The following is a 16,935-nucleotide window of genomic DNA, read 5'->3' on the forward strand; positions in this document are numbered from 1 at the left end:
TACAATATATTGGTATCTAATTTAAAATATCTGCAACAAAATAAAATTGTAGAAAATGTTTAATCACAGGCAAAAAAAACTAATATATGTGAAATAAAAGTCAAGAATGCTAATCTGAACAGTATGGTAATAATTGTTAATAACAATAAAAAACAAACATATGTGTGTAACACAAATACATTACCTAACATCATTAGCAGCACTTGTGTTTCATTATGATGCCCATACAGTATTTTCTAATCTACTGTACTAATATCACATGCATTTTAGCCAGCCAGGAACTCTCCACGATCCGCTCTAAGTAGCATATATATCAAATTCAGTACATGAATTTACCGTAAGGGGGCGCAATATCCATTATCAGTATAGGATCTAGCTACAAGCTAGTTTGTATCCAATGAATGGATGAGGTGCAGCTTTTAAATTGGAACTATCCATCAACCCTGACCATGTGATGTAATGACATCACTAGTGCATTAGCCGTATGGGAACTAGTTACGCTTTTGTTCCGTAGTATTGTACCTAAACTTCCTGTACAGGCTGCAGCAAGGTGAGTGTCTGTGACAGATGTGCTGTAACCTGTGTATGTCATGTAGTCCTGTGATTAGATTTATATAGACTGTGGTACTGTATAATGTACTGTAATCTGTGTGTGTGTCATGTAGTCATGTAGCCCTGTGATTAGATATATATAGGCTGTGATACTGTATAATGTGCTGTAATCTGTGTGATTGTGTCATGTAGCCCTGTGATTAGATTTATATAGGCTGTGGTACTGTATAATGTGCTGTAATCTGTGTGTGTGTCATGTAGTCCTGTGATTAGATGTATATAGACTGTGGTACTGTATAATGTGCTGTAATCTGTGTGTGTATCATGTAGCCCTGTGATTAGATATATATAGGCTGTGATACTGTATAATGTGCTGTAATCTGTGTGATTGTGTCATGTAGCCCTGTGATTAGATTTATATAGACTGTGGTACTGTATAATGTGCTGTAATCTGTGTGTGTGTCATGTAGTCATGTAGTCCTGTGATTAGATATATATAGGCTGTGGTACTGTATAATGTGCTGTAATGTGTGTGTGTGTGTCATGTAGCCCTGTGATTAGATATATATATAGGCTGTGATACTGTATAATGTGCTGTAATCTGTGTGTGTGTGTCATGTAGCCCTGTGATTAGATATATATATAGGCTCTGGTACTGTATAATGTGCTGTAATCTGTGTGTGTGTCATGTAGTCCTGTGATTAGATATATATAGGCTATAGTACTGTATAATGTGCTGTAATCTGTGTGTGTGTGTCATGTAGCCCTGTGATTAGATATATATAGGTTGTGGTACTGTATAATGTGCTGTAATCTGTGTGTGTGTCATGTAGTCCTGTGATTAGATATATATAGGCTGTGGTACTGTATAATGTGCTGTAATCTGTGTGTGTGTCATGTAGTCCTGTGATTAGATATATATAGGCTGTGGTACTGTATAATGTACTGTAATCTGTGTGTGTGTCATGTAGTCCTGTGATTAGATATATATAGGCTATAGTACTGTATAATGTGCTGTAATCTGTGTGTGTCATGTAGTCCTGTGATTAGATATATATAGGCTGTGGTACTGTATAATGTGCTGTAATCTCTGTGTGTGTGTGTCATGTAGTCCTGTGATTAGATATATATAGGCTGTGGTACTGTATAATGTGCTGTAATGTGTGTGTGTGTCATGTAGTCCTGTGATTAGATATATATAGGCTGTGGTACTGTATAATGTGCTGTAATCTCTGTGTGTGTGTCATGTAGTCCTGTGATTAGATATATATAGGCTGTGGTACTGTATAATGTGCTGTAATGTGTGTGTGTGTCATGTAGTCCTGTGATTAGATATATATACACTGTGGTACTGTATAATGTGCTGTAATGTGTGTGTATGTCATGTAGTCCTGTGATTAGATATATATAGACTGTGGTACTGTATAATGTGCTGTAATGTGTGTGTGTGTGTCATGTAGTCCTGTGATTAGATATATATAGACTGTGGTACTGTATAATGTGCTGTAATGTGTGTGTGTGTCATGTAGTCCTGTGATTAGATATATATAGACTGTGGTACTGTATAATGTGCTGTAATGTGTGTGTGTGTGTCATGTAGTCCTGTGATTAGATATATATAGACTGTGGTACTGTATAATGTGCTGTAATGTGTGTGTCATGTAGTCCTGTGATTAGATATATATAGGCTGTGGTACTGTATAATGTGCTGTAATGTGTGTGTATGTCATGTAGTCCTGTGATTGGATATATATAGACTGTGGTACTGTATAATGTGCTGTAATCTCTGTGTGTGTCATGTAGTCATGTAGTCCTGTGATTAGATATATATAGGCTGTGGTACTGTATAATGTGCTGTAATGTGTGTGTGTGTGTCATGTAGTCCTGTGATTAGATATATATAGGCTGTGGTACTGTATAATGTGCAGTAATCTGTGTGTGTCATGTAGCCCTGTGATTAGATATATATAGGCTGTGGTACTGTATAATGTGCTGTAATCTGTGTGTGTGTATCATGTAGTCCTGTGATTAGATATATATAGGCTGTGGTGCTGTATAATGAGCTGTAATCTGTGTGTGTCATGTAGTCCTGTGATTAGATATATATATAGGCTGTGGTACTGTATAATGTGCTGTAATCTGTGTGTGTGTCATGTAGTCCTGTGATTAGATATATATAGGCTGTGGTACTGTATAATGTGCTGTAATCTGTGTGTGTGTGTGTGTCTGTCATGTAGCCCTGTGATTAGATATATATAGGCTGTGGTACTGTATAATGTGCTGTAATCAGTGTGTGTCATATAGCCCTGTGATTAGATATATATAGGCTGTGGTACTGTATAATGTGCTGTAATCTGTGTATGTCATGTAGTCCTGTGATTAGATATATATAGGCTGTGGTACTGTATAATGTGCTGTAATCTGTGTGTGTGTCATGTAGCCCTGTGATTAGATATATATAGGCTGTGGTACTGTATAATGTGCTGTAATGTGTGTGTGTGTGTGTCATGTAGTCCTGTGATTAGATTTATATAGACTGTGGTACTGTATAATGTGCTGTAATCTCTGTGTGTGTCATGTAGTCATGTAGTCCTGTGATTAGATATATATAGGCTGTGGTACTGTATAATGTGCTGTAATGTGTGTGTGTGTCATGTAGTCCTGTGATTAGATATATATAGGCTGTGGTACTGTATAATGTGCAGTAATCTGTGTGTGTCATGTAGCCCTGTGATTAGATATATATAGGCTGTGGTACTGTATAATGTGCTGTAATCTGTGTGTGTGTATCATGTAGTCCTGTGATTAGATATATATAGGCTGTGGTGCTGTATAATGAGCTGTAATCTGTGTGTGTCATGTAGTCCTGTGATTAGATATATATAGGCTGTGGTACTGTGTAATGTGCTGTAATCTGTGTGTGTGTCATGTAGTCCTGTGATTAGATATATATAGGCTGTGGTACTGTATAATGTGCTGTAATCTGTGTGTGTGTCTGTCATGTAGCCCTGTGATTAGATATATATAGGCTGTGGTACTGTATAATGTGCTGTAATCAGTGTGTGTCATATAGCCCTGTGATTAGATATATATAGGCTGTGGTACTGTATAATGTGCTGTAATCTGTGTATGTCATGTAGTCCTGTGATTATATATATATAGGCTGTGGTACTGTATAATGTGCTGTAATCTGTGTGTGTGTCATGTAGCCCTGTGATTAGATATATATAGGCTGTGGTACTGTATAATGTGCTGTAATGTGTGTGTGTGTGTCATGTAAGTCCTGTGATTAGATTTATATAGACTGTGGTACTGTATAATGTGCTGTAATCTCTGTGTGTGTCATGTAGTCATGTAGTCCTGTGATTAGATATATATAGGCTGTGGTACTGTATAATGTGCTGTAATGTGTGTGTGTGTCATGTAGTCCTGTGATTAGATATATATAGGCTGTGGTACTGTATAATGTGCAGTAATCTGTGCGTGTCATGTAGCCCTGTGATTAGATATATATAGGCTGTGGTACTGTATAATGTGCTGTAATCTGTGTGTGTGTATCATGTAGTCCTGTGATTAGATATATATAGGCTGTGGTGCTGTATAATGAGCTGTAATCTGTGTGTGTCATGTAGTCCTGTGATTAGATATATATAGGCTGTGGTACTGTATAATGTGCTGTAATCTGTGTGTGTGTCATGTAGTCCTGTGATTAGATATATATAGGCTGTGGTACTGTATAATGTGCTGTAATCTGTGTGTGTGTCTGTCATGTAGCCCTGTGATTAGATATATATAGGCTGTGGTACTGTATAATGTGCTGTAATCAGTGTGTGTCATATAGCCCTGTGATTAGATATATATAGGCTGTGGTACTGTATAATGTGCTGTAATCTGTGTATGTCATGTAGTCCTGTGATTAGATATATATAGGCTGTGGTACTGTATAATGTGCTGTAATCTGTGTGTGTGTCATGTAGCCCTGTGATTAGATATATATAGGCTGTGGTAATGTATAATGTGTTGTATTGTGTGTGTCATGTAGCCCTGTGATTAGATATATATAGGCTGTGGTAATGTATAATGTGCTGTAATCTGTGTGTGTGTCATGTAGCCCTGTGATTAGATATATATAGGCTGTGGTACTGTATAATGTGCTGTAATCTGTGTGTGTGTGTCATGTAGTCCTGTGATTAGATATATATAGGCTGTGGTATTGTATAATGTGCTGTAATCTGTGTGTGTGTCATGTAGTCCTGTGATTAGATATATATAGGCTGTGGTATTGTATAATGTGCTGTAATCTGTGTGTGTGTCATGTAGCCCTGTGATTAGATATATATAGGCTGTGGTACTGTATAATGTGCTGTAATCTGTGTGTGTGTGTCATGTAGCCCTGTGATTAGATATATATAGACTGTGTACTGTATAATGTGCTGTAATCTGTGTGTGTGTGTGTGTCATGTAACCCTGTGATTAGATATATATAGGCTGCGGTACTGTATAATGTGCTGTAATCTGTGTGTCATGTAGTCCTGTGATTAGATATATATAGGCTGTGGTACTGTATAATGTGCTGTAATCTGTGTGTGTGTCATGTAGCCCTGTGATTAGATATATATAGGCTGTGGTACTGTATAATGTGCTGTAATCTGTGTGTGTGTGTGTCATGTAACCCTGTGATTAGATATATATAGGCTGTGGTACTGTATAATATACTGTAGCCTGTGTGTGTCATGTAGTCCTGTGATTAGATATATATATAGTCTATGGTACTGTGTGTGTGTCATGTAACCCTGTGATTAGATATATATAGTCTGTGGTACTGTATAATGTGCTGTAATCTGTGTGTCATGTAGCCCTGTGATTAGATATATATAGGTTGTGGTACTGTATAATGTGCTGTAATCTGTGTGTGTCATGTAGCCCTGTGATTATATATATATAGGCTGTGGTACTGTATAATGTACTGTAATCTGTGTGTGTCATGTAGTCCTGTGATTAGATATATATAAGATGTGGTACTGTATAATGTGCTGTAATCTGTGTGTGTGTCATGTAGCCCTGTGATTACATATATATAGGCTGTGCTACTGTGTAATGTGCTGTAATCTGTGTGTGTCATGTAGCCCTGTGATTACATATATATAGGCTGTGGTACTGTATAATGTGCTGTAATCTGTGTGTGTCATGTAGCCCTGTGATTAGATAGATATAGGCTGTGGTACTGTATAATGTGCTGTAATCTGTGTGTGTGTCATGTAGCCCTGTGATTAGATAGATATAGGCTGTGGTACTGTATAATGTGCTGTAATCTGTGTGTGTGTCATGTAACCCTGTAATTAGATATATACTGTATATAGGCTGTGGTACTGTATAATGTGCTGTAATCTGTGTGTGTGTGTCATGTAGCCCTGTAATTAGATAGATATAGGCTGTGGTACTGTAAAATGTGCTGTAATCTGTGTGTGTGTGTCATGTAGCCCTGTAATTAGATATATATAGGCTGTGGTACTGTATAATGTGCTGTATTTTGTGTGTCATGTAGCCCTGTTATTTGATTTTTTATATATATATATGATGTGGTACTGTATAATGTGCTGTAATCTGTGTGTGTGTCATGTAGCCCTGTGATTAGATATATATAGGCTGTGGTACTGTATAATGTGCTGTAATCTGTGTGTGTCATGTAGCCCTGTGATTAGATATATATATAGACTGTGGTACTGTATAATGTGCTGTAATCTTCATGTGTGTGTGCCATGTAGCCCTGTGATTAGATATATATAGGCTGTGCTACTTTATAATGTGCTGTAATCTGTGTGTGTGTGTGTCATGTAGCCCTGTGATTAGATATATATAGACTGTAGTACAGTATAATGTGCTGTAATCTGTGTGTGTATCATGTAGGTCTGTGATTGGATATAAATATGCTTTGGTACTGTATAATGTGCTGTAATCTGTGTGTGTATCATGTAGCCCTTTGATTAGATATATATAGGCTGTGGTACTGTATAATGTGCTGTAATCTGACGACAAGGAAGTTGGTTTCATATTCAAAATGTTTCCTATTCTTGAAATTCTGTTTCTTATTCATAGAAGTTGGTTTCTTATTAAAAAAAAATTGCCAGACTGCTTTAAATTAACTTTAGAATAAAAATATATGGTTTATTTAAATAATAATAATAATATGCTTTATATAATGTAGTTACATAGAGGTGGAGTCCCTTCATACAACAATTGGATATACAAACTGGAAAAAAGAGGCATACGTTGGCACCAATACAAATATTACTATTTTGAATAAGTAACTGATATTTTCAAAGGGTTAATGACCATTGGGCCACTGATTTCACTATGAATATATGTAGGGTAGACCCCCCCACCACCACTACATGCAGTTGGTTTTAGCCTGGTCCAATGGTGTTTTGGGCACAGAAATTGATGCCAACCCTGGCAAAAGATCTGTAATTCCCATTTTTGAATAAGTAACTGATATTTTCAAAGGGTTAATAACCATTGGACCACTGATTTCACTATGAATATACACAGGGTAGATACCTCTCCATGACATGCAATTGTTTTTAGCCTGGCCCAATGGTGTTTTACTCTCGAGCTCTGAGCTGTATAGTAGCCTTTCTAGAGTTTCATAGCAAACTCAGTGGTAGTCATTCAGGGAAGTGTTTATTATTTCTCATGGTGATTATCTATATCATAGGAGGACAACTGATGCCTTGTCTGTTTTAGCTGTTGATTCCCGTGATCAACATTTTTATGTTAATAAGCTTCATCCTAGAGGGACATAAAAGCCCTCATCTGAAATGATAGACCCTCTTTTTTTCAGTGAGGGGTCATTTTAAGAGATGTGGCTGCTCAGATATGGGACTGATTAACCAAACGGTCAATCGGCCCCAATGTAGCTGTTTCCGCACAAACCTTCAGTCTTGCCGGAAACAGCAGTTAAGAAGCAGCGGTCTTTAAAAATGCTGCTCCTTAACTGGTACGCTGCCTCTGAGCGGCGTACAGCAGTCAACCCAATCTCATACGATTGGGTTGATTGACACCCCCTGCTAGTGGCCGATTGGCCGCGAATCTGCAGGGAGCGGCATTGCACAAGCAGTTCACTAGAACTGTTTTTGCAATGCTGAATGCCGACAGCGTAATTCTGTCCGCATTCAGCGATGTCTGGCAGACATGATACGCTACAGCGTATCATGTCCGCCAGACTTTGTTAAATCGACCTCATGGATTCTGTATGAGCTTTTTCACACAATAGTAGCAATTTCGAAGTAACTCTGCACCTAAGCTAAGACCTTCACATTGTGTGTGTGTGTGTGACACCTCTCTTGGCATCAATTTCTGTGCCCAAAACACCATTGGGCCAGGCTAAAAACAATTTCATGTCATGGAGGGGGATCTACCCTACATATTTTAACAGTACAATCAGTGGCCCAATGGTCATTAACCCTTTGAAAGTATTAGTTACTTATTAGAAAATGGGAATTAAAGCATCTATGCCAGGGTTGGCATCAATTTCTGTGCCCAAAACACCATTGGGCCAGGCTAAAAACAATTTCATGTCATGGAGGGGGATATACTCTGTATATATTCATAGTGAAATCAGTGGCCCAATGTTCATTAACCCTTTGAAAATATGAGTTACTTATTCAAAATAGTAATATTTGTATTGGTGCCAACGTATGCCTCTTTTTTCCAGTTTGTATATCCAATTGTTGTATAAAGGGATTCCACCTCTGTGTAACTACATTATATGAATCATATTATTATTTAAATAAAACCTATATTTTTATTTTAAAGTTCATTTAAAGCAGTCTGGCAAAAAATTTGAATAAGAAACCAACTTCCATGAATAAGAAACCGAATTTCACGAATAAGAGACAACTTGGATAACAAACCAACTTCCTTGTCGTTGTAATCTGTGTGTGTGTCATGTAGCCCTGTGATTGTGTGTGTGTGTGTGTGTATATATATATATATATACACACACACTGTGGTGCTATAATGTGTGTGTGTGTGTGTGTGTGTGTGTGTGTTATGTAGTCCTGTGATTAGATATACTGTATATAGGCTGTGGTACTGTATAATGTGCTGTAATCTGTGTGTTATGTTGCTCTGTGATTAGATATATATAGGATGTGATACTGTATAATGTGCTGTAATCTGTGTCTGTGTGTCATGTAGTCGTGATTAGATATATATAGGCTGTGGTACTGTATAATGTGATTATATATATATATATATATATATATATATATATATATATATATATATATATATATATATATATATATATATATATATATATATATATATAGTTGTATGCAAAAGGTTAGGCAGCCTTGACAATTTCCATGATTTTCATTTATAAATAATTGGGTGTTTGGGTCATCATTTTGATCTATCAAATAAATGAAGGACACAGTAATATTTCAGTAGTGAAATGAGGTTTATTGGATTAACAGAAAATGTGCAATATGCATCAAAACAATATTAGTCAGGTGCATACATTTGAGCACCCCTAGAGAAATATTGCATCAATATTTAGTAGAGCCTCCTTTAGCAGAAATAACAGCCTCTAGACGCTTCCTATAGCCTGTAATGAGTGTCTGGATTCTGGATGAAGGTATTTTGGACCATTCCTCCAGTTCAGTTAGGTTTGATGGTTGCCGAGCATGGACAGTTCGCTTCAAATCACCCTACAGATTTTTAATGATATTCAGGTTTGGGGACTGGAAGGCCATTCCAAAACATTATACTTGTTCCTCTTCATAAATGCCAGAGTAGATTTTGAGCAGTGTATTGGGTTGTTGTCTTGTTGAAATATCCAGCCCCGGCGTAACTTCAACTTGGTGACTGATTCCTCAACATTATTCTCAAGTATCTGCGGATATTGAGTGGAATCCATGCGACCCACAACTTTAACAAGATTCCCAGTACCGGCACTGGCCACACAGCCCCACAGCATGATGGAACATCCACCAAATTTTACTGTGGGTAGCAAGTGTTTGTCTTGGAATGTTGTGTTCTTTTGCCGCCATGCATAACGCCTTTTGTTATGACCAAATAACTCAATCTTTGTTTCATCAGTCCACAACACCTTCTTCCAAAATGAAGCTGGCTCATCCAAATGTGAGTTTGCATACCTCAAGCGACTCTGTTTGTGGCGTGTGTGCATCACTCTCCCATACAGCTTCTCCTTGTGCAAAATGCGCTGAATTGTTGAATGATGCACAGTGACACCATTTGCAGCAAGATGATGTTGTAGGTCTTTGAAGGTGGTCTGTGGGCTGTTTTTGACTGTTGTCACCATCCTTTGCCTTTGCCTCTCCAATATTTTACTTGGCCTGCCACTTCTGGCCTTAACAAGAACTGTGCCTGTCTGTGGTCTTCCATTTCCTCACTATTTTCCTCACAGTGGACACTGACAGCTTAAATCTCTGTGATAGCTTTTTGTAGCCTTCCCCTAAACCATAATGTTGAACAATCTTTGTTTTCAGGTCATTTGAGAGTTGTTTTGAGGCCCCCATGTTGCCACTCTTCAGAGGAGAGTCAAAGAGAACAACAACTTCTAATTGGCCACCTTAAATACATTTTCTCATGATTGGATGCACCTGTCTATGAAGTTCAAGGCTTAAAAGGACAGTCTAATCCAAAATAAACTTTCATGATTCAAATAGAGAATATAATTTTCCAATTTACTTTTATCACCAATTTTGCTTTGTTCTCTTGGTATTCTTAGTTACAAGCTAAACCTAGGAGGTCCATATGCTAATTTCTAAGCCATTGAAGGCCGCCTCTTCTCTCAAGGCATTTTGACAGTTTTTCACCACTAGAGGGTGCTAGTTCATGTGTGTCATATAGATAACACTGTGCTCACACACGTGGAGTTCCAGTGAGCCAGCTCTGATTGGCTAAAATGGATGTCTGTCAAAAGAACTTAAATAAGGGGGAAGTTTGCAGATGATTAGATACAAGGTAATCACAGAGGGAAAAAGTGCATTTATATAACTGTGTTGGTTATGCAAAACTAGAGAATGGGTAATAAAGGGATTATCTATCTTTTTAAACAATAAAAATTCTGGCGTAGACTGTCCCTTTTAATGGGCTCACCAAACCAATTGAGTGTTCTAATTAATCAGTGCTAGGTAGTTACAGGTATTCAAATAAACAAAATGACAAGGGTTCCCAAATTTATGCACCTGTCTAATTTCGTTTTGAAGCATATTGCACATATTATGTTAATCTAATAAACCTCATTTCACTTCTGAAATATTACTGTGTCCTTCTTCATTTATTTGATAGATCAAAATGAAATTGCTGATCCAAACACCCAATTATTTATAAATTAAAATCATGGAATCAGGTACCACGTCAAGGTCTCTTCCAAAACCTGAGTCCCTAAAGAGCCACATAATGCAAGCTCTCAATCCAACAAACTGGGAACAAGTGAAGGGTGCACAGGCTTATGTAATCACCCTAGACATATACAAAACACGGAAGGGGACTGCACTCTCAGACCGGACTGGGTACACATCCCATGACCCTGCAGCATGCACAGCCCTGGGTGCACAATAGCACTCTCAGCAAGCTGCACTGTCCCCAGAGTCACAGGCAGTTAACCCCAGACAGGTCTGGGTGCAAGGCCCATAGGGAAAATTACAAAACAAATTAATACAGCACACAGAGAAAGTCCAGCACTCACTTACAAGCTCTCAGCTAAGATTAAAAGCAAACTCTTTCAACAGTGTATAACATTGTGATTTTTCTCTAGTAAGGTGTATCCATTCCACGGATCATCCATTACTTATGGGATATACTCATTCCAACAGGAAGTTGCAAGAGGACCCACAGCAAAGTTGTTATATAGCTCCTCCCCTTCCTACCATATCCAGTCATTCTCTTGCAACTCTCAACAAGGGAGGTCGTAAGAGAGAGTGGTGAAAAATAGTTAGTTTAAATTCTTCAATCAAAAGTTAACTAAGGATTTTCGGCAAACATCTGCTTTGTTTGTTGTTTACTCTGGTCAGAGGAGAGGTCAAAAGGCTTCGGCTACCTCTCTTTCTTTTTGGCTAAGAAGCATAATACACTTAGCCTATGAGACTGCTGGACAGCAGCCCCCTGAAAGGATTGCAGCTCATTCTACTAGAGCTGTGGCTTCCACTTGGGCCTTTAAAAATGAGCCTTCTGTTGAACAGATTTGCAAGGCGGCGACTTGGTCTTCGCTTCATACTTTTTCAAAATTCTACAAATTTGATACTTTTGCTACTTCTGAGGCTATTTTTGGGAGAAAGGTTTTACAGGCAGTGGTACCTTCCGTTTAAGTACCTGCCTTGTCCCTCCCTTCATCCGTGTACTTTAGCTTTGGTATTGGTATCCCATAAGTAATGGATGATCCGTGGACTGGATACACCTTACTAGAGAAAACACAATTTATGCTTACCTGATAAATTTATTTCTCTAGTGGTGTATCCAGTCCACGGCCTGCCCTGTCATTTTAAGGCAGGTTATTTTTAAATTTAAACTACAGTCACCACTGCACCCTATGGTTTCTCCTTTCTCTGCTTGTTTTCGGTCGAATGACTGGATATTGTAGGAAGGGGAGGAGCTATATAACAACTTTGCTGTGGGTCCTCTTGCAACTTTCTGTTGGGAATGAGTATATCCCATAAGTAATGGATGATCCGTGGACTGGATACACCACTAGAGAAATAAATTTATCAGGTAAGCATAAATTGTGGGGGGGGGTTTACAAACCCTGCTGCCCTATAAGGTCCAGGATACATTCAAGCTCCAGAACTTTATATGGCAGCTGTGGTTGTAACAGTGTCCTTTTGTATCTCTAATATAATTAATATTTTATTCCAGGAGAACCGAAGGACCTGGCCTGTTATAATCATGGATCAACACTTATGTGAGTAGAACCTTTTGTAAAGGCTCTAAGTTTAAATAGCAAACATGGAATGCGTAAGTCACACACTCCTGAATGTTCCTCGACAACTAGAAGAAACAGATTAAATTCATACAATTTCAGCAGATTACAGTAACACCTTTATGCCACAACCATGCCTACAATTTTCATTTGTTTTGGCAAAGGTTTTCTGCTGTGTACAGTATATAGTTATGAAGCCTGCAGTACATCACTGGATTGGGTAAGTACATTTCAATGTAGTGGAATAGTTAAAAGTCCCCATCCCCACCCCAAAAAAAGTCTGGTTTTAACGCAATTAAGGGGAAGCGGAGTAAGTAAATTCTTTCCAGAAGTCTTGTTGACACTTTCACCTATAGATTCACCACTGCAGTTTGTGTAAACTTATAACAAGTATAACAAAGTAGTTTTCCTTCCTAAGATAGGGAGAGTCCATGGCTTCATTCCTTACTGTTGGGAAATACAACACCTGGCCACCAGGAGGAGGCAAAGACCCCCCAGCCAAAGGCTTAAATACTCCTCCCACTTCCTCATTACCCCAGTCATTCTTTGCCTTTCGTCACGTTAGGAGGTGGCAGAGAAGTGTCAGAAGATTCGGAGAGTCCTGAAAAAGGGTATCTGCCCTTTGAGATAGGACTGGAGTTTTAAGTAGTCATACTCTGTGAGAGTATTGATGAAAGTTAGAGTCTGGAGATGCAGGTAAACCATCCAGACTACTGCTAATAGCTCCTAAGCAATCAGTGTTGACGAGTTTCACTGCCTGCTTTCTCTCACTCAAGTCTATGTCAGGAGGGCTGCTATAAGACTGTCACACTTGAGAGGCTGTGTTCTGTTCCACAGCATGGATCCTGGAGGTAAGATTGTTTCAACTTTTACACATAAAACGCTATAACAGGGTCACAGTTTGGCTCCTTTATACATTGATAAGATCCAGGCAGGTTAATATCCTCTGAAGGGGGTTTATTGAACAGTTGGGGTTAATTAATCAGTGTATTAATTATTTACATGCTACTTTGTGTGATTTTTTTTTTTCCTGGGCTGATAGACTGTTTTTTTGGCTGGAACAAACAGGTTTCACTTTTAAAGGACCAGTCAACATTGTAGATTTGCATAATTAACAAATGCATGATAAGAAGACAATGCAATAGCACTTAGTCTGAACTTCAAATGAGTAGTAGATTTTTGTTAAATAAATTGCAAAGTTATGTCTTTCCACTCCCCCTGTACCATGTGACAGCTATCAGCCAATCACAAATGCATATACGTATATGCTGTGAATTCTTGCACATGCTCAGTAGGAGTTGGTGACTCAAAAAGTGTAAATATAAAAAGACTGTGCACATTTTGTTAATGGAGGTAAATTGGAAAGTTGTTTAAAATTGCATGCTCTATCTGAATCATGAAGTTTAATTTTGACTTGAGTGTCCCTTTTAAGTTTCACTTTCGTTTTTAAAAGTATTGCACAGCTTCTTTTACTTGCTATACTTGTAATAACAGGGGAAATACTGTCTTGCACTCCATGTGACCGAGTGTGGTCTATGTTCATTTCCTCCATTCCGGCTGAGACTTGAACGTGAGGAGAGTGTTTCCTCTTTTAAATGTCTGGGTCTAGGAGGTGGTGAGTGCCCCAGCCATTGGGAGTATAAAGGTGCAGTTTACTATAATAACAAACATTTTAATTTGTGTCCTTCTGTGGGTATTGTAAGAATTACTCTTAAATAACCAAAGGATCTTATGTTAAAAACCATTCATGTCTAAAAATTAATATATAAATATATTAATAATCGGCCCTGTACAAACGAATTTCATATACCGTACTGTATATCTTTGAAACCCTCCAGAAACAGACAACCATACTACCTTCAACTATTTAAACCATCACACATTTATTAAAGAACAGATAAATAACAAAATTACATGTTATTGTTTACAAGGTTAAACACATAAAAACAATTTAACAGAGAAATAATACATAAATGAATATTACCCCGTTTGTTTCTTGTGGGAGTCCGGGTTACAGCATGTATCGTTGATGTTTCCCTTCCAAAGATGAACTCTGTCTACCATTATTTCTCTCTAATTCTTATACCCTTTAAAACTGCTGACAATACACTTTTGGCCATGTTCCAAACTAGGTATTGTGAGTTATTTGAAGCCCTTTGCAATACTTGTCACTCCCATATCCATATATGTTATATGCTTGCTTACTAACTAGGTCAGCATTATACCATGCCTGAGTTTAAAATAGTCATAAGAACACACTAACCTTCTCTATAACAATATGGACATCATTTATATACTCATCAAAATCTTACAGTCCACCCCTTTGCTAGGCCTTATAGTGTAACGGTAAGGTTTAGCACATTACTCTATAAACTATTCTCTTTATACAAAATTAACATAAACAAAATAATTATACATTTAACAACAATTAACATTTTTAAAGTAAAATCGTACAATCGGATGTTGTAACGTTCTTTTGTTCCCAAAATAATGTCATTGTCCTTGACTGTCATATTTTGCAAAAATAAACTTAAAAATAAATGTTTCTTTGCCACATTTAACCCATTTTGTACAACTTGTAACATTAGACCGGCCTTTGTCCAATGCTATGTTAATACGTTCAGGATCATAATGTTTATTTTGATGTTGTTGATTATCCTCATCTTCCAAAATATAGTTCAGTTACATACATTGACTTTGATACCACAATCACGATTTCCATCTTGATGTTGTCTGAGTCAAACCCAAAATACCCATGCAGTCCTCTGAAAATGCAAAAGAATTTCGTCCAGCAAAAGCCTCCATAATCAGTCATAACAACATTAGGACATGGATTTTCCCAACTTGAAGATAGGTTGTCATCTTTTTGGTATTTCTTCAGATTTTTTTCTAAGAAAAATCTAATGCAGTATCTGTTAATTCATATATTTTTTAAAATTATTTAATATAATACCATTTAAAATAGTTTTTTTTTTTTTTTTTTTTTTCCCGTATACATTATTTCAAAGAAATAAACAATAAAATTATTTTTATCCAAAACACAAAAAGAACAATTCATTTTAGGAACAAATGAGCGACCTTTCTTTTTTTTTTTTTTTAGACATAAAATCTCATTATCATTACTAAAACTATTACATTATATTTCAAAAGGTCTAACATTTTGTCAAAATATGTTTTTATTTGAGCTTTACTCCTTACAATATTTTGAGCTACCAACATATTTACATTGTCAATATGCTGTGATACTCATTTTCTTCATAAAAAGAAAGAAAATTAACAGGTAAGCATAATTTATGTTTGTATCCAAATTTTTATTATTGCCCCTTGTAAATTTGATGTAGCAATTGAAAGTAAAGTCCTTCCAAATGTTTTATTCAATCTACAAGTTATTACTTGATATGGTGTGGCACCTGTAGTACAATGTAGGATAGATCTTATGGTCATTGAACATAAAGGTAACATTTTGCCCATGTTGAAAGTTTAATACTACAAATTTTAATTTATAATTGTTTATAGTATTTATTATCCCTTTTTACTGCTCCTGATGATTACAGTCTATAAGCAATATATAATTTATGCTTAATTCCCAATGATTAATTAATTTCCTTGAAATATTTTCCCACTAAATGCAGGCTCATTATTACTTTCTACTACAAATGGCATCCCCATCTAGAGAAAAGCTCAAATAAATAACCTATGCAACTATAAAAACTACTTGATTTGTTTTTGGAAAAACCTCAATCCATTTTGTGAATACATCTATTACCACTAAACTATACATGTATTCTAGGTAAAAACCAACAAAACAAAATAATATCTATTTATATTTGTAACCAAGGTTTGTCATGGGGAAAAGTAAAAACCTTAATAATTATTGATTCATATTGACTGAAGAATTAAACTGCAGACAAGGCAAATTTCTAGAACATATTGGAAAAAAACAAAAAATATTATCTTTCATTGGTGGCCACCATTACAAATTTTTCTGTATTTTTGTCACATGTTCTATCTGCAGAATAATGTCCTCCTATAGGAAGCAAATTACATTTTTGAAAATGAATCTACACATTCTTAAAGGGAAAATAAACTTTCATGTTTAAAATAGGGCATGTAATTTTAAACAACTTTCCAATTCACTTGTATCACCAATTTTGTTTTGTTCTCTTGGTATTCTTAGTTGAAAGCTAAACCTAGGAAGACTTTGAAGACCACCTGTAATCCAAATACATTTTGATAGTTTTTTTTTTCACCACTAGAGGGCATTAGTTCACGTGTTTCATATAGATAACATTGAGCTCATGCACGTGAATTTACCATAAAGACAGCTCTGATTGGCTAAACTAAAAAAAATCTATCAAAAGAACCTGAAATAAGGGGGCAGTCTTCTGAAGCTTAGATACAAATTAATTACAGAGGTAAACTTGTATAATTAAAAC

General features: G+C 36.7%; 1 protein-coding gene across 1 annotated transcript in view; it reads left to right on the forward strand.

Annotated features, from left to right (window-relative positions):
- The first annotated feature begins 515 nt into the window (after positions 1-515).
- LOC128660058 (gastrula zinc finger protein XlCGF57.1-like) overlaps positions 516-16,935 on the forward strand; it is a 77,351-nt gene continuing 60,931 nt past the window's right edge. Inside the window, exons 1-2 of the mRNA XM_053713655.1 lie at positions 516-550; positions 12,436-12,481. Coding sequence (XP_053569630.1) covers positions 12,466-12,481 — 16 coding nt within the window. The 5' untranslated portion in view covers positions 516-550; positions 12,436-12,465. The remainder of the gene's footprint in view (positions 551-12,435; positions 12,482-16,935) is intronic.

Source organism: Bombina bombina, chromosome 5 (genome assembly GCF_027579735.1).
Source record: "Bombina bombina isolate aBomBom1 chromosome 5, aBomBom1.pri, whole genome shotgun sequence".
NCBI classification, from domain to species: Eukaryota; Metazoa; Chordata; class Amphibia; order Anura; family Bombinatoridae; genus Bombina; species Bombina bombina.